The 21,628-nt window shown below is 40.1% G+C and overlaps 3 protein-coding genes across 7 annotated transcripts; 2 read left to right on the top strand and 1 right to left on the bottom strand.

Moving 5' to 3' along the window:
- The first annotated feature begins 288 nt into the window (after positions 1 to 288).
- Positions 289 to 1,992, top strand: LOC103315669 (protein roadkill-like). Its single transcript, XM_008205733.4, has 4 exons — positions 289 to 544; positions 624 to 1,078; positions 1,149 to 1,373; positions 1,458 to 1,992. Exons 1-4 carry the CDS (start codon positions 385 to 387, stop codon positions 1,746 to 1,748), a joined length of 1,131 nt encoding a protein of 376 aa, XP_008203955.1. The 5' UTR covers positions 289 to 384; the 3' UTR covers positions 1,749 to 1,992.
- LOC100122726 (glycine N-methyltransferase) lies at positions 1,976 to 5,603 on the bottom strand. 2 transcript variants are annotated; one of them, XM_001606277.6, is made up of 6 exons: positions 5,281 to 5,383; positions 3,837 to 3,917; positions 3,252 to 3,605; positions 2,830 to 2,965; positions 2,626 to 2,746; positions 1,993 to 2,529 (listed from the first exon to the last, which is right to left on the bottom strand). In XM_001606277.6, exons 2-6 carry the CDS (start codon positions 3,856 to 3,858, stop codon positions 2,254 to 2,256), a joined length of 909 nt encoding a protein of 302 aa, XP_001606327.2. In that variant the 5' UTR covers positions 3,859 to 3,917; positions 5,281 to 5,383; the 3' UTR covers positions 1,993 to 2,253. The 2 variants fall into 2 exon arrangements, with proteins under 2 accessions (XP_008203954.1, XP_001606327.2); XM_008205732.4 differs by lacking the exon at positions 3,837 to 3,917 and having other exon boundaries at positions 1,976 to 2,529; positions 5,281 to 5,603.
- A 466-nt stretch (positions 5,604 to 6,069) lies between these two features.
- Positions 6,070 to 21,522, top strand: LOC100122717 (tyrosine-protein kinase Src42A). Of its 4 annotated transcripts, none has more exons than XM_001606270.6 (7): positions 6,070 to 6,886; positions 12,768 to 13,418; positions 14,768 to 14,889; positions 15,403 to 15,566; positions 18,003 to 18,330; positions 18,401 to 18,736; positions 18,826 to 21,522. In XM_001606270.6, exons 2-7 carry the CDS (start codon positions 13,060 to 13,062, stop codon positions 19,032 to 19,034), a joined length of 1,518 nt encoding a protein of 505 aa, XP_001606320.1. In that variant the 5' UTR covers positions 6,070 to 6,886; positions 12,768 to 13,059; the 3' UTR covers positions 19,035 to 21,522. The 4 variants fall into 4 exon arrangements, with proteins under 4 accessions (XP_001606320.1, XP_016838987.1, XP_003425754.1 ...); XM_016983498.3 differs by having other exon boundaries at positions 18,009 to 18,330; positions 18,826 to 19,864; XM_003425706.5 differs by lacking the exon at positions 6,070 to 6,886 and adding an exon at positions 10,947 to 11,146 and having other exon boundaries at positions 18,826 to 20,519.
- The last annotated feature ends 106 nt before the right edge of the window (positions 21,523 to 21,628 follow it).

The following is a 21,628-nucleotide window of genomic DNA, read 5'->3' as shown; positions in this document are numbered from 1 at the left end:
CATTTATTTTGTAACTCATGACTGATATTTTCTGTTTCTAATAAGAAAATAAAGTTTTTCGATGAAAGTGCAATTTGCTAAATAAATTACTTTTTATTACACCATACTTATCAATCGGGAATTTGATAGACTGGTCTATAAATGGCGGAGTCAACCAATAGAATTTGTAAATTATCATTTTTAAAATCCCGCACTTTTCTCACGATGGCTATATCTCATCCAAACTCTCGCTATAGGATCTATCTGAATTCCATAAACATAGATGTCCTTCAATGTAATTCTCAACAGTTATGCATAAAATCGTAAATACTATACCTACTTGCTGATGACACGATTCTTTAAAACTATTCGCAAATACTCTACTTCAAAGTCTAAGCTTTTAGGATGAATTTGGAGCAGAACAATGATGTGAGTTTCACTGGCAGCCTAGAAGCGGTGAAGGATGAACTCATATGGATTATCAGATCTCTTAATCCTGATAAGATAAGATCCGTTCGTGGCATTGTCTCGCAGACCGTCTTTGTAGGATGCAAGGGCCTTTCGGGTACGTCATACAGTATGATCTACACACATGCAAAATCACAGTCATACATTTTTTCTTCATATATAATTTGTTCGAATAGGTACGCTTCACCTTCAACCGAACAGCATTTCGGAGTTTCTCTCTTTGACAGTATATCTAAATCCCACCAACAAAAGCTTACCATCAAAATTTTGGGCATACATCAAGTGCCAGCTTCTACACGACAAACAGGTGCTGGCCTCGAGTACAGCTGTTGGGACGTTTTCCAGAAAGCAGAATTATTACGTATTCCAGAACTTCGTTCGTCCCTCTGATCTCGATAGCCGCGATCGTGTTGTTGTCTGTTGCTTCATAAACGTTTTGGATCGTCGTGTCAATCAAATTAAATCTGAAGTGTCATCCCCTGGACTTGACAGTAGAGAAAACAATACCGGGGCTTCTCGAGCAAAAAATGAATTCAAAAAGGAGAAAGTGCTCCTGCCCGAGTCGATATCAACGTTTTGTACGAGGCCAGTTTGCAGAAAAAACTCCAGCAAGCATTACAGCTATTTAGAGGTATATTTTGTTGAAATTCTGTATGCCATGGTGTGTTTGTTAAATTTATCGAGTGATATTTGTATTCTAGATATTAGGCGTTGAATCTAGCGACGTCACGCTAGTCTCGCGCGGTGAAGAGTTTCCTGCACACCGGAACATCCTGGCCTCGGACAGTGTTGTCTTCTCGGCGATGTTCATACGTAGTGCGGAGGAAAACGCGGAAATAAATAACAGAATCATAATCAACGACGTCAATCCTGACGTTTTGCACCAAGTCCTCCGTTTCATTTATACGAGAAAATTGAGCCAATACGTTAAGTATCAATGTTTCTCATATAGGAATATGAAGAATTAATTTTATATATAGATATTAATATTGTATTAACGTTACTCACAGGAGCTTGTTCCCGATGTGCTGATAGCAGCTGATAAATACGAATTGGGAAAATTGAAAACGTTATGCGAACGCATACTCTTCGACAAAATGAGTCCGAACAACGTTTGTGGTATCCTTTTGTTGGCGGATAGGTACAATTTCCAAAGCTTAAAGAACTGGGCGCTATTTTTCATATCCGCGTTCGCCGATCACGTTATTCGAACGCCAGGATTTCAAGTGCTAACAAATTCAAGCAGTACAGATCTGATGGCCGAGGTGTATTGTGAAATCGATTCGTTTCTGCATAAATGATATTTTTGGCTATCTTCTACATTTTCAGATTCGTATATATTTTTCTATTTTAAAAAGTTGTTGATGTATTTTTTACACGGATGTCATTTAGTGTGGATATTTTTATTATTATTTATTTTACCTAATATAAATACTGTTACTATGTCTTGTAAAGTATGTGTTCAGAAATTGTGAAAAAAATAGGTCGCAATTAAAGTATTAGAACAAAAATAAAAACACGTTCAAAGTTAGTGTAGGTACAAAATTTTTTTTTTTTTTTTAACAATATTCCAATTTCTGTTTAAGAGTATACTTATTAATATCACAAAGTAACGAAAACTTCATAAAATGATAACTCTTGATATTCTCGAATGATATATCTTTTCAATGCACTCGTCACAAACGTACGTATGTACAAGCGATTCTCCATATATCTTATCTAATACTTATACATTCGTTTCGTTTTCTCTTGTATGTATAACAATTTTCAAATTATATTTTTAAAATAAATAAGTACACCAGTCTCTTATTTGGCTTTTTCCAGAACGTGGATGTAGAATCCTGGATCTTCGATCTGCTCAAGAGGCTTGAAATCTCCGTAGATGTCGTGCTTCGCTAATTTTGGGAAAGATTTGTCCAGCAGTTCTGTGAATTCTCCCAACATGTGCGGATAGTAAGCCAGTCTGAATTCGCTGGTTTGGTCCTCGGACTCGTTCAGGCAGACTCGGTATTCCAACGCAATTAGGTAAGGTTTGCCTTTTTTGTATATTACCGATGTTTCGATATTCTTCAAGTACTTGTTCTGCAAAAACACGACATTTTACATTGTAGCATGCGAACGAATTCGGTAATTCTTAAAAGTCAATAATTCTGCAATATAATATAATGCCGAACTTACGTTGTAGTACATGCACTGAATTGGCGCCTGTCCCTTTTCAATGATGGATTGGTAATTTCTGTGATCTATCAATAAAAGACCGCCAGGCTTGACGCAACGCTCAAAGTTTGCGAGTGCTTGTCTGAAAGAATCATTCAATTTTTAAAATTTAATATTCAAAATTAACTCGTGGCGATAAAATAATCTTGTAGAATCTATTATTACTTTTGTTCTCGTTGGTCTCCGTGCGTATCCAAAATGTGTGCAAAGCTGTTTCCAAGGCACATCACTACGTCGAATCCATCGCCAATCAAGGGCTTGATGTCTTCTTCGAGCGTTAACCAATTGGCCTCCTCGATAACTGTAACAAATTCGGCGAGGCATTTATTAATTTATTCAACTTGAAAATAGAAGAATTCGCAAGGTTGAAAAAGTCACTAGGCTTCTCGCTGGCACGACCTTCGAATCAACTAGTGACATTCGCGCGCCTCCACCGCGTTACACGACGCGGGGAATAACCGAAATATCTCCTATACCTATAGCTTCAATAAGGGTGAGTATAGGTTAAAACCATAAAAATTTTTTTTCGTTCATTAAATACTCATCACTTATCCCAATTGTCTGTTTACAGAACTTGAGAAACTCACTCCAGTTATCGAAGGCCGGCTCTTTCCTGCGCTGCCAGCGAGTCTTGAGCGCGTACTTGAGCATCTTGTCGGAGGCATCCACGCTGACAACCTCGAAGCCCTCCTCGAGTAGCATCGTCGAGTCGACGCCAGTACCGCAGGCGACGTCCAATATGCGCTTGCAGCCATGCTGACGCAGGAGACCCACCAAGAATTCCTTGTAATTCTTCTTGCGTTGCTTGTTGTCGACGATGTACGCCTGCCAGACCTGCGCGGCCTTACCGTCGGCGTACTGGTCGCGTACACCCTCGACCGCTGCTCCGAGCGAGCGCAAGGGGAATGAGGTCATGTCTGTGTGGCTCATTTTTTTTAAATCTGGAATCGTTCATGCCGGCCGTCAATTATTTAACGATTGATAATTAGCGCCAGGTCGGCAAATATTATTTATAATGTTAATTTAGCTTCGTTTTCTTATCTCTTTAATAATTATTAGTCTCGACTTGATTTGACATTTAAGAAGGCAAATCAGTAATCGCGAGTGAAAAAATGATCCCCATTGAATAACGTTTAATAAGACACCGGTTATTCAATACGTGTTATTATTACCTTGCACATTAAAGACAAACATATCATCATTTCATTGGCTTATCGCAGCTCGAGCCCCTTTAATGTCGAAAGAGATCCGACCTGCAAGCGTGTTTGAGATCATTGATTTATACACTCTTATACGTATACTGTTATTTTAGAGATTTTCATTTTTTTTTCAAATATTAAAGATGATTACGTATAACTTGTTTTTGCCGGTTTCGCTGTTACAAGAATAAGATAACGAAGCACGATCATTTTGCGTGTGTATATTCCGAGAAAAAAAAAATTGACGCACATCTTACGGATTAACATAGATTAGGTAAAGTCACGAATATATACTCGCTACGCTCGGGTGCTAATACACGCCGTGCCGTAATGGACTATTTATGCCGCTTGTATGTAAAAATGTAATAAATAGTAATACATTTTAATAAATTGTAATAAAACGTGAAAATGTAAGAAACTGTACCTTTTTGTTGGATTTCGGACCTTTTTTCTCATACTTTGCAGTCAATATATTTTTTTAATTATTAATTTTATAATAAAATGTAACAATGCATAAGAAATTGTAAGAAAAAGTAAAAGGATGTAAGTAGAAGTAATAAAATAAAAATGTCGCCATTTTCTTATATAATATTACGCTTACAGGCAATTGATTACATTTTTTTATACTTTTTTACGTATTGTTACATTTGTCATTTCGAAGAAGAGACCCCCATGAAATCCTAGATCAATGGATTTGTAATAAATTGTAATAAAACGTAACAAAATGTAATAAAATGTATCAAACTGTAATAAAACGTAAAAGAGGCCCGAAATCCAACAAAAACGTACAAAATGGTAGGATTTGTTACATTTTCTTATATTTTATTACACTTTATTACATTTTTCATGTCCACTAGGGATCGTTTACATTAAAATATAATCGAGATGTATTTTTTTTTTACTGCGGGGGCTTACTATTTGATTGTATTTTCATATCGTTACGAGGGAAGTGTCGTTGTGATCTAACGAACTAATCAGTGATTTTAATCTTCTAAGTGTTTTGACAGGAAATAAGTACTTATTTAATTCAAAAGAAGTGTTTGGCGTAGAAAAAACATGTTTTTTTGGAACGATAATTAGGTCACGGATTCATAAGAATATAATGCATAAACTCATGTATTGCGTCATGCAGGAACATATTGTTTCTTTTTTCTTTTTTAACAAACTCACATATAGTTTACTTTTTGTTTTTATTCGCTTTAGTTGGAATAATTATGAAATAGATCAATATTTCAAACACATTTAGAAAATCGTTGTGCTTATGGTGAAATATTGCAACATTTTTTCTAATATCATTAACAATAACGTAGTCCCAGAAAAATTATTGAAACCCCCTTAAAAGTAGTCAAAGAATTCACCGAAACCGAAAAATAACAAACAGCCCGACGATAAGTGCTCAAAATTTACAGTTACCTACCTTCTGATTCCGTATGCAAAAAAAATCGATCAACCAAGAAAACAAGTCCTATGGTCACGATGCTTCGGCGTTCGGCGTGATACTGAGTGGTTACGAACCCGGCCGGCCGCCTTATAGTTCGTTTTTATCGCGTCGTATAGGCGCGCGGATTTTTTTTTTTTTCAAGAAGCCGCGCGCTCTAGTGTCACGTATCTTCTACTCGAAGCATGGAATATGGCTTTTACTCTTACGAACTTGCAACATCCATCTATATGTGTGCGCGTATAACGTGGCATGATGAAACGCGTATTTGTACCTAGCTCGCTTATCAAATTCACGCCTGTTCTGCACTAATTTTTGTACAGTCATGCAACTTTCTGGCTATTTCGAGCATTTTATGTGTAGATATAGATATTTGCGCAGTTCGTAGTTTTGCGTTTTCCTAGTGAAATGCGCAAACTGCAAATCATTATTCCAGATATTGGCATATTCTTTTTGTTGATTAGCTTTATAATGATGAAATTTATCATATCGATAATTTGATAATAATTGCCAAGTCATTTTGACGCTCTTGCATGGGAGTGAATTCAAAGTTTAGAACAGTAAGTATAGTTTTTCGCTTTTTATAGTTAAAATTGTAAAAAAAATTCAAATTTATAAATCGTATTTATTTGAGAAAAACAACTTTGATCCGAACCAGATGTGGTAAGTGTATACCGTAGACCGCTTATGTTGTACATACATGCATGATTTGATAGCCGAGAAGAGAAATGAAATTGTGGAAGCAGATAAATAACTTAAAAAGTTGCCGAGGGCAGGTGATACATATTTATTAAAGAAATACGATCAAACTTAAACTTTTGAAGAGTGTACATATTATTATTTGTCCAAAATAACAAGCTCCATTAGCATTTCGATGATAAATAATATTTCACAAAGTTAATCGAAAAACCTAACTCATCCATCGTAAAACACCTGTCAATGCATAAAATCACTTGAATTCTCGCGCGCCGCGGATTTCCGCTTTACCGACACCCCCGCGACTGGACTGCAGCGCCTTCGCGTACGATTTCTGCTTCTCCCCGCTTTCTCTCTCACAGTCGCACTTAACTCGTCTCTCCATCTCTCTATAGTCTATAGTCTCTAATCTCTATCACTCTTTCTCTCTCCAGTCAGTCCCTGCTGCACTCGCGCACGGCGCCGACGTGTATACTGCACTGACGCACGCCCTGTAATATAAACGTAAACCAGCGGCTTGTCGTGTTAACTTTGTTGCCGTATAGCCTCGCGCATCAACGTCCCGGGCGGCTGCGCTCTGATCCGTCTTTCTCCCTCGCGCACGCTTCGCCGAATTCCGCGGTTGCCGAGCGCCCCGGGCGACTCCCCGACTCCGACGACCTGCATGTATGTGTGTGCTGCTGCTGTAGCTTCATTCAATTCTTCGACGTCTAGTCTCCGCCCAAGCAAAAGAGAGACAGAGAGAATCCGAGCAAAGTGTGCAGTGCCGATGGTGATACGGTCTTCTCTGCGTTATTCAGTGCCACACCTGGAAGCTGGGACACTCTGCTATTGGAGCTCGTGACGACTGCAGGACGGCTGCGCTCCTAACCTCAAACTTTATCTGCCTGTACGTATGAACACTCGCTGCTTTTTTTTAACTTTTCTTCCCGTGTATAAGTACTCAATGACGGGTGGGCTCGTGTAAAAATAGGACAACGCTCTCGCGGAGAGAAATTATTATTATCGAATCAAGCCTGATGCAGACACTGGCTTCGGTCTGGTTTTGTTTGTGTGCTGCGCATCATCGAGAGATAAGTGCAGCGAACGCTCGCGAGTCGAGATAAAAAACAATACCTATACACTTTTATATTTATACATGCTTCCTCGCATGCTTCAAGTTGTGCGTTAACTCTCGCGGAGGAAACCAGATAAACGCACGAGTGTGCACACACGGGAAACAGGCGGAATTTCCCCTTTTTTTCAGAGATTGTCTGGCCGGAAAGAGAAAAACGGGAGCGTTATTATTACATAGAGCTGGCTTTATTGCTTTTGTCGTTGCGTAGGTGCGTCGTCGTGTCGCGGTGCATTCCGACGTCGAGTTTTATCGGGATTAATCGGTCAGCTTTGTCTTAATCGTCATTCGCAAAGGAGCAAGTCGCTTTTTATCGTGTAAGTACAGGATGCTTCAATCGAAGGTGTTGAAGAGAGAGAGAGAAACTATAACCAGACGCCTGAATGGATATGGCCTCATTATGACAATTTTTGATTTCTCCGAGCGAATTCCTTCGTGGAATTAATTAAAACGTCTGTTACTTCTCAGCGAGGTAAACAATGAGTAAGTCAGTGTGTGTCGAATCGAAATTAATTGAATTCTACGTGTATTCTTGAAATACCTCGCTCGCAGCGAGTCGAAAACGCGATGTGTTTTAAAACTTTGTATAACTAGACGCGCGATTATTTCTCCAACTTTCTAACTTTCTTGTATACTTAATTACGAAAGAGTATCGCTTAATTGTATCAATTTTGCCGCGAGATAATTTCACGCTTAGTGAATTATGAGTCCAAAGCTACCGGTTTTATCGAAATGAGCTGTGCTCTGCTATGTAATAGGAAAATCGAACATTTTTGAATATTAAAATCGTTTAATTTAACGTAACTCGTAGCAAACGGAATAATCGAGTAAAAAAACTCGAAGCTAGTGCGAATCCAACGTAAAAGCGAAGCGAGCGAGGAAAACACTCGTTTTACGCTCGACGCTCTTACACCTATAAGTGAAACTCGCTCGCCTATAACCGACTTTCGGTATAATGCACACATGTGCACACATCGCCTCGATAACAATGATTCTCCATCGAGGTAAAAGGTCGCTTTTCCTTCTCTCGACGCCTTCGTACAGCTCCAAAATGCATCTTCGTAACTTAATTTCTCGAAACTTACCCACGTAGAACATCGTCTCCGACTAAAGGGACGACGACCGAAAAACCAAATGTTCGAACGCCTGTCGTACAGGTACACAAACACACACACCCGCGGCGAATAAAGGCTATATAGGTATACACAAGCGCGCGACTTTCACTTCTAACGCGAGTGGGACGGCGAGCAGACCGGTGAAATTCCACGGGACACAGAACACGAGTAGAGTGTGAGCTTTTTATTGTAAAGCGATATTGAAAATTTTACGCGCCGATGTAACAAAGTCGTTGCGCGCAAAGAGTCGCGCTTTCACTGTACATCGGAAATACTTATCCGTTGATGAAGTTTTTGCTTGTTCCTCTTAATGCCCGCTTTTTTGCAAAAAGTTCCTCTAAATTAGAACGATTGAAATTATCGCCTGGCTATGGAATTGCGATTGGCAAAGTGATTTTCGAGAGTTTTATTGAGGGAAACTTGACATTTTAACGCGCGCCGCCGTCGAGAGTGCAAAAAGTTCGCGCGCAACTTCAACAAATTCGATGCAAATACTTTCACTTTAGAAAACTATTCTATTATGCAATTAGACTGGATTCGTTGCCGAGCAATTAGGTTCGAGGAGAAAAATGCTAATAATTGGAAATTTAAGATATGTATCTGGTTCGAAGGTTTTTTCTCTCTCGGCCCAATTTTCACCTGTGCGCCGGTACACAATATTACGCTGCCAAGCAAGATCAATTTCTGTTTTCGCTTTTAATCCTTTCCAGAAGCCGAAAATCCTCAAAAATTACGAGATTATTTACCGCTACGGCTCGTCGTCGTCGAAAAAATCCCCTCACGCGTATACACAAGGATAAACGCGAAGGATAAAAGAGTCCCAACCAAATAAAACCGTCCCGATCGACCCTGAACCCGGCGCGAGCGATCGTTAAAAGCCTTAAAAATCGATGCGAGATTTTCTCGAAAACTCCAGCGTCGATTAGCATAAGCTCTCCGTGTGTGCTCGCATGAATTTTCATAAATTATCATAGCAATTTCTCATCAACCTTCTCCGTTTCTCACCGACTCATCCGACACACTTGTCCGTCCCGAGAATTACGATCATAATAAAAAGCACATCGAAGTAGGAACGCTAAATAAAGGCGTCGCGTGTCGTCGATCGCCATACAACAAGTGGTCGTCGATATGGAGGCGGTAGCGCGCGAATGTTTAATAAACGCTCGCTTGCGCGCAAGAGTACTTATATGCGCGCGTAACGGTACACACCGTCGGCGGGAGAGAAGTTTAATAACACGCGCATAACGTGTGCGTGTGTGTGTGTGTGTGTGGATGTCGAGGAGAGATCGACGACTCGAACGGATTGACCGGAGCCGGTGGACGAGTCTATAGCCTAACCTGTTCTTCCTCGACGTGTGGGGGGATGCCTTCGATGTCTGCATGTGTGTGAGAGCTGCCTAGACGATTTCGCGTGTGTGGGCGTACGGAGGTATGCTACGTGCGCGTATTTTACGCGCTTTCGTCGAGAGCTGTCCTATACGTGGAGCGCGAGCTTAATTGCGCTACGATAAAACTTTCTTTGTCGCGTGTGTAGGTACTGCTGCTGCGAGGTGAAATTGTTGCATTAGAATATTGCGTTCCCCCTGCAGAGTATTCCAGAATTCATCTGTTTACATCTCTACCTCTCTCTGGCATGGGTCGCTTTATCTTATCTGCTCGAATTTTTAGAAAACTCGCAGGTATATACACTGACGCACGATGCCTTTCCAAACGACTCTGTTGATTCACGGAAGTTCGGTTTCTAAGTGTTTACGCACACACAAGCATCGCTGGTCTTCTGTGCATTTATGATGTAACAGAAGTACTGACCGAAATTCCTGAAAAAAGTGACTTTGACCGTAAAGTTGACTGGGTGTTTTTATTTACACGAAGTAGCGTTATCTTTCGAATGAAAACTACAACAATATTACGTAGATAAATCGGCGGAAAACGTGATTGCGCGCGGATTATCTCACTCGTCACACTGATTTACAAGAGATATTGTTTTCTTTTTACGGTCTGCGCGTAATTGCCGGCGAGCACTCGAACAACGTCGCGATTAGATTTTGTCTTGTCGAATGTATGTTCCCAAATTGCTGGATGAAAAAATTGAAATTTTTCCGAGCGTTTTCTACGGGTATCTTACACCCTCGCTCTATACATTTGCGCGAACGCGATAAACACACTCTACGACGGCACGTAATCCAACCGTGCATCCTCGAAAGGGGGACATCGGGGCGAGTCGGAGCGTCGCTCGCTTTCATTCAAAACATCGCGCTCCGTATCAGGATTCAGTTAATTTTTTGGTAAAATTATCCAACCCAATGGTATTGTACAGTATTTTCATTTCCGGAGTCGTACGTCATGCCGCTTCCATTTCGTTGAATGGCTAATGGAGGAAAAGCTTAGACAGTCTCCAAGTATTTCCTCATTATCAGGCATTAAGTCATCGATAGCATGCTTAATATGTTTTAACAACCGTAAAGATAATACAGCGATCGAGCCCCAATTAGTTTTTCAATCGAATTCAGTACAATAGCAAACTTTGATAAACCACGATCTAGCTGGAAAACGAACAAATAAACAAAAACAGATCCACAGAACACTACACCGGCCAGTATGTATACGTACAAGAAACTGCACAAGCGCAGCTCACAGCGGTATAGTGAGCCATCCTGCCCCGCTCGCTCCCCCTCCAGACAGCCAAGCCGAGAGAGCGAGCTGACAGGCAGCGCTGCGTCGCGGCAGCGAGTCTCTAGCGCACAATGGCGAAGTCTCGCTGGTGGCTGCTGCTGGCACTGTTTCCTGCTGCTGGAATCTCGGCCTCTTCTCACCTCCTCTCGCCACTGCGCTGAATTCGAATTTATACTCATCACACAACCTCCCGTGATCCTACAGCCCCGAGTGTACACAGTTTCCCGTGTGCGGTATACAGTGCAGTGTGAGTATACGCTGATGGAGTGTACACATATAGGTGTGTTCGATTCGCTTATCCTCCCTGCGCCAGTTATATATACTCGCTCGTCCAGGACTCAGCGCGGCTCTGTGTTGTTCGCGAGTGTTTTATTGCATACGGCAGGTGCGAACGCGGAGGGCGTACGTATACAGCGAGGATTCGAGAAAGTGAGCGAGTCTGTGCTTATACGTGCGTGTGTACGTGTGTAGGTATATACACCTTGCGAGAGAGTGAGCCAGTCGTATACCGCAAGCGGTGAGGCCCGTCGAGTTGTGAAAATGACGAAAAAGTCGAGACTCTTCTCGTGTGTGGGATACCTACAGCCGATGCTTCTCTTCGCTCTCCAATATGATGATACTCTCGTATATATATGTGTGTAGGGCGTGTGTTGAGAGGCTGCGCGGATTTGTCACGTAGACCGAAAATTTAATGGATCGAGAGCAGTCCAAAAGAGAGTCTAGTGTGGATTTCGGGCTGGGAATATGTAACGAACAAATAAACGTATCTGTATGAATCATTGCGATTACGGGACGGAAATACCGGGGGTAAACAGATCTCGCGAATATTGTAATCGAATAACGTGTCATCGTTTCGCGAGCTTCGTTCATTCATCGGGATTCCGTCGCGTCATTGAACTTTTTATTTTTTCATCTACTCCAACTGTACAATAAAAAATAATACCGACTCGTCCTGCACAACTAAACGAGCGAATAAAATGGCGGAAGAGTCCATTGACAGGAAAGAATGAGAAATTGTCATTACACACGCGCGACTAATCATCTCTCTCTCTCTCTCTCTCTCTCTCTCTCTCTCTCTCTCTCTCTCTCTCTCTCTCTCTCTCTGTGAGATGCATTCGTCGAGCTCCAGAGCGAGCGAGTTCTCCGAAAGTGAGAGGAGATTCGGGTGCACGGGCGAAAAAAAAACACAACACGAGAGCCGAGACCGAAAGTGAGATATACACACACACACACATACCCGGGAGAGATGGGCTGCACGTGCTCCTTTCGAACACTTTCACAGACCTTGAGCGCGCGCGTGTGTGTTCTTTTGAAAATGCGGAAGCGAGGGGAGAGATTTTTTTCTGCTTCTCCTTATTGCTGAACAAATCATCGTTTTGAATTTTCGTGAAGAATCTCGAATCGTAGCCATAACGAACGGCATTACAGACTTAGAGGAAGAGAGAGAAATAAAAGAGGACAGCAGAAAGGCAGCAGCATTCCTCGGCAGCCCTTTGTCCGCGCCGACGACTTGCGTGTATATATAGTATGTGTGCAGGGGCTTTAATTTTCCTCCCCTCTCGCGAGCGGCGCTCCTTTTCCTCATTCAGCAGCATCTCTCTCTCTCTCTCTCTCTCTCTCTCTCTCGCCTGTGGTGCGCCTAGAGTCGTGGGAAGGTTTTTCTGTGCTCTTTCGGAATTTCATTTTCGGCATTCGCGTGTGGTGCTTCGTCACTTATTCTTTTTTTTAGTGGAATTTGAGAGGTTCATATCTAGGCAATGATGTAGCAATGTTTATGACACGAGGCTAGGATGGGGAATATAATTATTAAGCTAGTTACCTGATTATAGTATAATAGTTTCGTTAATTCAATTATCTTTCCGTTCCAGGCACTCGTCCGCAAGCGCATCTTTCGTCTCAACTGCGAGCTCATCCTGAAACACGCACAAACGACTTGTCCATCAAAATTTGGATGACTCCCAAGCAGCCAGCAGCTCAGCAGGCCCGTCGTCGGATGTCAGATCGGCGCGCGAGCGATGTCCTGAGGCCGAGCGTCGAACGCGGCTGAAAGCAACACCAGCAGAAGCAGCAGTAGCGGTAGCACTTCTCTGCTCGAAATCGAATCAATCGACTTAATTAGCAAATCCAATAAAAAGAGAGAATAGCAGCCTCGTCGTCAAAATGGGAAACTGCTTTAGCTGTCAGACGGACGTGGAGAAGGAGAAGCCAGAGCGGATATGCAATCCGAGCATCGAGGCGGTGGCCTCGCAAGTGAGCCCAGTGCCTACGCCACCGCCGGACCCGATCAGACCGATGCCCCAGATACCGGACACCGACGTACCGACCGCCAAGATCTTCGTCGCGCTCTACGACTACGATGCGCGGACCGACGAGGATCTCAGTTTCCGTAAGGGAGAACATTTGGAGATACTCAACGACACGCAGGGTGACTGGTGGCTCGCAAGAAGCAAGAGGACCAGGCAGGAGGGATACATTCCCAGCAATTACGTTGCCAAGCTCAAGAGTATCGAGGCTGAACCGTAAGTTCCCTCTATTAATCACTTTCACTGAGGTGTTGTTCTTCCAGTAGAGTACATTCTTATCTGACGATGTCAATTTAGCGTTCGCGGATTACCGCGTGCCTCGTCGCGACGTCGTTATCTAATTAAACAATCGCTCGCTGTTTACCCTCGCTCGATTGTAAACGTTTGCTCTTGTGCGTGCGTATATTGTTTTGTTAAATCGAGCGGACTTTTTTTCCATGCGGTCAGCGGAAAACCGTGTTAATCCATTGTTTCCTTTATTCAATTTGATTAAATACCGTGGGTTAGGTAAGCAGAGCACATGTTGCTCGATTTTTACTTCGGTTTCTTACATAAGATGAATCACCGTGTACTTTTTCTTACGAAACCGGTACGAGAGAGCGCGCGTTGTTTTTTTTTTCAAATTCTATATGCAAATTTACGTTCTATTTTCCGCTACGAAACGAGTCGTCACATCTATATCGGAGTTTGTATCTCGCACGCGTCTATACTTTCGCTGTGCAGCGACGGGTGTAATCGAATGCAATTACGAGAGACTTCAAAGGTCGAGATAAGATTTCGCTAATCCAGCGCTGCAGGCTTCGCCGAAACAATCTACAGCAATCCATCAATCAAACATCGGAGCCACCTAAGGAATCCCGCGACTGACCTTATAAAACTCGTCTCTCCATCAGGCATCCTCTTCCTAGTTGAAATGCGCGCTGCAAGACAGTTTTACAGTTACAACTCACCTGCTCGCGCGCGAGCGCGCGTTATGAAACCGAACGAACGCGAGCAGCAGCAGGTAGACATATCGCGACGATGCGTTTTCGGAGAGTGACGAGCGAGCCGTATGTCCCGTTATCGTCACGAATTTTTCTCGCGACTCTGTACACGCGCAAGTGTCGTTTATTACATACGTATACAAAACGTATACAGACGACGGATTTTCCCTCGGCGGAGCTGTTTTTCCTATACGCGCGAACAACCTTGCTTTCACCTGCGCTCGAGTCATTGACTAATCCGCGCGAGACGCGAAGGGTATGCGAGGCTTTTTTTTATTCCTGGGAGAACGGAATTTTTTTTTTATTTACGCGGATATGCATCGCGCGGATTTTCTGATGAGAGGAGAAAGTGTGTTTTGATTTATTTTTTATTTTAATAGAGGTGATGGTTTTAATCGCGATTGTAGTTGTGGCGCCGTTGCGAAGAAAGTTGATGAAACGAAATTCTAAACTCATCTCAACTTTCTTCTTAAGAGACGAATTGTATAGATGATAAAGTCACTTTTTATTCTTTGAATATTTATGAATTTTAGATGAAATTAAACACGGAGTTGTAAAAATTTTTTTGTTCTCCTTTTTCAGATGGTACTTCAGAAAGATCAAGCGAATCGAAGCCGAGAAGAAGCTGCTGCTTCCGGAAAACGATCATGGCGCGTTCTTGATTCGAGATTCAGAAAGCAGACACAACGATTACTCGCTTTCAGGTACGAGTTTCACAATCGATTCATACCTTATCTCTATACCTTCGTGTTTTCTCCATTCTAATGCCGATGAAACTTGCAAAGTTAACAAATTTTTGTGGTACTCTACCTTGATTTGCAGAGAAAAGGCCTTTCGTTGAATACGAGAACCGAAAATGAGTTAGCATCTTCTTTTTACGAGTAGACTTTTCATTGAAACTCCGACGTTTAATAGTCGGTATTACAAGAGATTGAGTGACGCATTGGCGCTTTGTCATATCGCCGCAAGAGTGATAAAACTTATTTATACCAAGTATACAGATTGTCGTTTCCTGCTGTTTCATAGAGTCATTCCATAATTAAAGCTTTGTTGTCTACGTGAGAAGTTCAATCTTGAAAATGACATTTCCTTTAGTTCAAAGCGATTTTTCTGTGACACGCAAACCGATTTATGAAGCTTCTTTAGACAAGCGAACATTTCAACATAACTGCTATAGACATTAAGTTTTTATTAAAACAACGAATTCTGAATTCTAGTTCGCGACGGCGACACAGTGAAGCACTACAGGATCCGGCAGTTAGACGAGGGCGGCTTTTTTATCGCGAGGCGAACGACGTTTAGGAATCTCCAGGACCTCGTCGAGCACTACAGCAAAGATGCGGACGGCCTTTGTGTCAACTTGTGCAAGCCTTGCGTGCAGGTAAGACATCCGCCGCAGCTTCCCTTTGCCAATGATACTTATTACCTCTGGCGTTATTATTACTATTACCTTTGTGGTCTAACGTTGTCTGAATGGAGTTTAGACAGCTTGCTGCATGCGACTCAAGTACAATTATTATGTCACTCTGTCGTAAGCGAAGTACTGTTTGCTGCTTCGTTATTAACGAGACTTAAGAGAGTCAAGGGATTTCGTAGGTTTTTTGTGAAACATGTATTTTTAACATCCAGTTTTGCTTGAAAGCCTTTTTTGTGTGTTTAATATCAAATTGAATCCGTTTGTACATAAAAACCACTGATATATTATTCCAATTGTAAATATGATATTCTATAATGTATGTAAAATCGATATTCGAAAATCCCTTGAATCATTATGATATCCAACTTAAAAATACTGATAAATTAAAGAAAATGAAAAAAGCATGGTATAATATGTTTAAAATATAATCATCTTGAAATTTATCTATTATTTTACACAAGGTTTTTGTTACCCTTAAATATGACTTTGAAGCACTGTCTAAACTCCAGTTGGACTTTGCTCGAAAACACAAATTCAATATAAGTAGTTTTTAAATTAGTATATTTTTAAAATATTATTTTCTTAAGTTTGACAGTTCATCTTAATTTATGATAACCTGGGTTATTTTCGAATTGGAGAATAGCGAAATATCTTTAATAAATAAACCTGTTTATATAAGATAGTATTTGTTGAATTTAAAATGTCTTTTTACTAGCATAGGTCGACTTTTTCAAGACGACTTGTCTTAACAGACTTATTTCTTTCTGTTTTTGCTTACCCTACTTCCCGCTGGATTTTCTTGGTAAATTGAATGTCCCATTATATTATAATGTTTTTATTGCAAACATATGCACCACCATATCATCCTTTGCTTGTATCTAGCATAAGCCTGTTATATACGGAATCATGTTTCAGAGATATTAGTAGTATTTCTCTTTTTGAGTTTTCATTTACGTCATGAAACTTGTATCAAATTGTATTCCATGTCAACATTTGTTGTGCCTTTGAAAAAACGAATGTTAAGCACTAAGAATTTTGAAAACAGTTTCTATTTATTCGTTCTGTGATAAAAAAATATCTTACAAGTGCTTAAAATTCATTTTCTAATCATTGACTGATCAGTGCAATGCACAAAGAGTAAATGAATTAGAAATTATTTAGGAATTGGTGATAGCAATGTCCACTGTAAATAAATTATTTCCATATTTGTACAGAACTTTTTAAAATAATGTCAGTTTATCCAGTTTTGTATTGCAACATACATCTTCCTATGAACAGACTTGATATTTTTTTTTTTAATATTCACTAACTGACAAAGATTCGAAACTGAAAGACTTAATGCAAGGAATTACAAAAAATAGTAATTCCTTTTTGTGACTGATTGCAATTATTCAAAAATCGATGCCAACGTTTGAAAGTTTTTATTGCATGGAATCATACAGTATATTTAATATTTATATACACAGTATAAGTAAGTGATATTTAACAAGAATGTATAATCTTTTGTAAATAATGGTGCTATTTGTGCCAATAAATAGCTTATCACAATGACTTTGTTTGTACAAAACTCATTGTGTGTTCACACGAGCTAAGCTGCTGTTACAGTTTTACTTTGTGAAATACCTTTTTAAAAAATAAAATGTAAAAATATTGTATAAACAGTGCATTTTATATGACAATTCACTATAAAAATGTTTATTATGAGAAACTAGTACTAAAAGCTACAGCTTGAATATGATTGGAACAACAGAATCCATACAAGACTTGTAATAAGAGGTCACATGTCCAGAGTTCTCAAAAGGTTTCAGCCTCAAGAGTTGAAGCAGTGCTTCATCCATTGTATAATGTAGTATTTCTGTACTTGCCAAGATTTTCAAAATCTATAAAAGTATAACCATTTGTGTCGACTTGAGATATCTGAAAAAATTTTGAATCTATTGTTTACTACTGCACTTTCCGAGATTTTTAAGTTCAGTTATCATTATTGTATAACGATGACAAAACTAATTGTTGCACAGCCATTTGTCACAACAAATCCTCCTCATGTGTAAGTCCAATGTTTACCGAAACCGATAGCTAGTCCAAAGCCTTGCAAAGTTCACAAGTGTATCGTACAATATCTTCATCAATCACGCTCCAAGTCGAAACCAAAGTATGAACCACAGCTCACCGCCAAATCATTCAGTTGATCAGTCGCACAGTGCATCTCTATCTCTCTGTATCATGTAGCTGTATCAAAGAATCGTCTCGCGCCAGTTCACGCATCTCCACAGTCAAAAGAAAAACAATCAAATCAAACAAATTTCGCATTAGAGTGACTTTTTCCAAGCAGTCGAATCGAGAGTCGAGCTAACTTTGGTGGGGCGCTGTTGCGCCTCCCTATTCCGCTTCTGTTCACAGGTGGAGAAACCCGTTACCGAGGGACTGAGCCATCGCACCCGGGATCAATGGGAGATCGACAGATCGTCGCTCAAATTCGTACGCAAACTCGGCCAGGGTCAGTTCGGAGAAGTATGGGAAGGCTTGTGGAACAACACGACACCCGTAGCTATCAAAACGCTGAAACCCGGCACTATGGATCCCAAAGATTTCCTTGCCGAGGCGCAGATCATGAAGAAGTTGCGACACGCGAAGCTCATCCAGCTATACGCTGTGTGTACCATGGAGGAGCCGATTTACATTATCACGGAGCTTATGAGGAATGGCAGCTTGCTCGAGTTCTTACAAGGTATTTTTCTCCGTTATAGAATATTTATATTAAAACATAACGTACTAATAGGAGACGATCATGATTTTAGGAAAAGGTCGGGGACTGAAGCTCCAGCAACTGATCGACATGTCAGCACAAATAGCCGCAGGTATGGCCTATCTCGAGTCGCAGAATTATATTCACAGGGACTTGGCAGCGCGCAACGTTCTCGTCTCGGACGGCACCGTCGTCAAGATCGCGGACTTCGGCCTGGCTAGACTAATCAAGGAGGACGAGTACGAAGCTCGCATCGGTGCGCGCTTCCCGATCAAGTGGACCGCGCCTGAAGCCGCTAACTACAGCAAGTTCAGTATTAAGTCCGACGTTTGGTCCTTCGGCATCTTGCTTACTGAGCTCGTCACTTACGGACGAATACCGTATCCTGGTTAGTATATGCATTTATTTGCTGCTGACATTTATTATTAAATTTCAAATCATCAAAGTTTGAACTATAATAAAAATTATGAATTTTAGGTATGACGAACGCAGAGGTGCTGCATCAGGTTGAACACGGTTACCGTATGCCTTGTCCGCCGGGTTGTCCACCACCGCTCTACGACATCATGCTCGAATGCTGGAACAAGGACCCGATGAAGAGGCCGACCTTCGAGACTCTCCAGTGGAAGCTCGAGGATTTCTTCACTATGGAGGGCTCCGAGTATAAGGAGGCATCGGCTTACTGAGTAATAGCCAATGCGAAGTTTCGCAACATTGATCAGCGCATCATGTAAATTGCTATGCTGACTAAGATTACGAAGTTTCGCGTTGACTCCTTACAGAGAGAAAAAACTCGTCCGATCGAGTATTCGGACATAAACTCACATCTCATGTGCACGCGCTTACGCCCCTTTTCTAGGCGGAGATTACGTGCTCGATAACGAGGAGAACATGAACTCACGAAGTATATAGAGAGACGTCGACTTTGTTTTGAATCGATAACGCGAAGTTTGTGATATTTTTAAAAATCGAGAGAGTACCATTTTGGCTCTGGAAGTGTGGACCTAGTGATCATAATGAAGTGTAGACGTGGTACCGTTTTATTTTAAGATTATTTTTTATTTTTATCGATTTTACTTTTATTATTATTATTATATATATATATTACTATTTTTTTCGTTTGTTTATTATCACATTCTGGCTGCCATATACAAGATAATGAAAAAAAAGGAAACGAGAAACGAAAAGTATCATCGAGTACCTCGCGATACTTTGCAAAATGTTGGTACTTGGTAATTTTTAAAAAGTAAAGAAGTGACCTAGGTGTCTAATCGTCTTAGTATGCAATAATAGCAGTTTTAAGGATAGCTTCGAACTGCCTCGCCATCGAATGGTATAGGAGTTTGTGCAACAGTCAAGTATCAGGAGAAGAAACTACTGCAGATATGTGAAAGTTGCTAAGTATTTTACAGTACACCAATGACTATTTCTTCTTTTGATAGTGGCATTTTTAAATACTTACTGACATTGTTATCATTGATTGAAACCTCTAATTTATTTTTTATACTGAAACGATGACAACTAATGTGTGAAGCATTTCATTCCTACAAAGAAATTGTTTCAATGTCATGTGCAAGATTGTTAGCTCATCTAAAATCAAATGAAATTATTCTCATGCTGTATTCGAGAATCCGGGTATACTTATTTCAGTAGTTTAGCTCTTGGCTCTCTGTTGCCTCTCCCGAATGGCGTGAAATCATTATTCCCGAAAACGTCGTGGAGATTATACATTTGTTTAAATTAGCGGCAAAGAAGCGATATGTAGTGGCCAAGCTCGTTTGGCATAATTATAATCCTGTATTCGAACCCAGCAAGCGCAGTTGTTTACGCGCATAATCATTATGATATTTAACGTTTGCGTGGTGTCGCACACTCGAAAGGCGGTTACTACCAATTTGCTGGGCGAGTATACGTGCTTTTCCACACTTGTCTTATTTTAATGGTACGGCCTACGTAAATTTGTACTCTATAGTCGAGCAGAAGAAAAACGTAAGAAAGTCGCTTCGTTAGGCGAACTGCAAACATTACAAAATGTTTTTACTTTTCGAATTTGATTTTCTTAAATCGACAGCTTTGTAAATTTCCAAAACGCGATCGAATATAAAATTACCATCAATCATATAGATATATACATATTATATATACATGCTAATAAATTTTTTTTAACGATGCTGTATCGTTCTTATTTAAATAACCGTTCAAATACGTGTAATGGCGAATACGTTTCAATGGTGTGTGTGTGTGTGTGTGAATTTCTCGCTTGGATTCAAACGAAGCAAAATTGCAAACGGTCCGTCCAAAACAACAAAACGACGAAGACTGTATTCATTAACGATACACCGAGAACGATGGGACTTTCTTCTTTGAGTAAGTCGAGAAGGCTTGAATCGACATACCTTAAAACGAGACATTATTATTGTATTCATAATCTCGGATGTTTAAACGGTAAGTGATTGTAAGAGAAAAAAAAATAGTCATTAACGCTGTTAATCGAAAAGTCCTTTTTAGGGCCATCATTTTAAAATTGTGTGTATGAGAATTACAATTAGCTTAATGTATGAGTGTAACGAATATTTATCTGTTAAGCTTCCATTATGCGACGCTATTTCAACATCTATTTTATTTTGATCTGTCTTTTGGATTTCGCAGATTTATAATGCATTTTTTCATTAAAGGTTCGCTTATTCTTTGTTAGAATTAAATTATTGTTTAAGAAGTAAGACATAAAAAACGCTTCGTTTTTTTTCTATATACCTTATATTTCTAATTTTATCATTGCAATTTGTAATCGTGAATTTGATACTATGTCTTGATGCTTAATGAAATTATCAAAGTAATTAGTAATTTATTTGTTAAAATTATATTCTATCAAAGCCAAAATTATGTCTTCTTATATTGTACGTAAACAAATGAGATTATATTAGATAAAACGATTAATTAAATAACATGTTGTTCTCCACTAAGTGTAAACTAGACCCTTCGATACTTTTCACTTTATTTTAAGAAAGACGGATAAATTGAAGGCTTACGCGAACAACATAAGACGCTTGTAGGTTTCAGGGACCATCTTGTTGCGTATGGCTGGTTTAATAAAAGCAAGATGAAACGTCAATAAATGTCATACAAAGTGTAATTTTTATTTCATCGTAAAATAGATTACTGTTTTACTAAAAACTTTTGTTCTAATTTTTACACCCTCATAATATACACAAATCTGACATTAATTCTGTATATATATGTATTTATGACACGCCGTCGTATTGTTTTATAAAATATTGTA

This window comes from Nasonia vitripennis, chromosome 3 (assembly GCF_009193385.2).
Source record: "Nasonia vitripennis strain AsymCx chromosome 3, Nvit_psr_1.1, whole genome shotgun sequence".
Lineage (NCBI taxonomy): Eukaryota > Metazoa > Arthropoda > Insecta > Hymenoptera > Pteromalidae > Nasonia > Nasonia vitripennis.
Note: the sequence above shows the minus strand (reverse complement) of the source record. Positions and strands in the feature narration are given on the sequence as shown.

Coding starts and splice junctions, on each gene's coding strand:
- LOC103315669 (XM_008205733.4), top strand. CDS start 385: ATGAATTTGGAGCAGAACAATGATGTGAGTTTCACTGGCAGCCTAGAA. Junction 545..623: donor AGGATGCAAGGGCCTTTCGG/GTACGTCATACA, acceptor TTGTTCGAATAG/GTACGCTTCACCTTCAACCG. Junction 1,079..1,148: donor AGCATTACAGCTATTTAGAG/GTATATTTTGTT, acceptor TTTGTATTCTAG/ATATTAGGCGTTGAATCTAG.
- LOC100122726 (XM_001606277.6), bottom strand. CDS start 3,858: ATGTTTGTCTTTAATGTGCAAG. Junction 3,606..3,836: donor GTTTGTCTTTAATGTGCAAG/GTAATAATAACA, acceptor GAACGATTCCAG/ATTTAAAAAAAATGAGCCAC. Junction 2,530..2,625: donor TTCAGTGCATGTACTACAAC/GTAAGTTCGGCA, acceptor GTGTTTTTGCAG/AACAAGTACTTGAAGAATAT.
- LOC100122717 (XM_001606270.6), top strand. CDS start 13,060: ATGGGAAACTGCTTTAGCTGTCAGACGGACGTGGAGAAGGAGAAGCCA. Junction 15,567..18,002: donor TGTGCAAGCCTTGCGTGCAG/GTAAGACATCCG, acceptor TTCTGTTCACAG/GTGGAGAAACCCGTTACCGA. Junction 18,737..18,825: donor CGGACGAATACCGTATCCTG/GTTAGTATATGC, acceptor TATGAATTTTAG/GTATGACGAACGCAGAGGTG.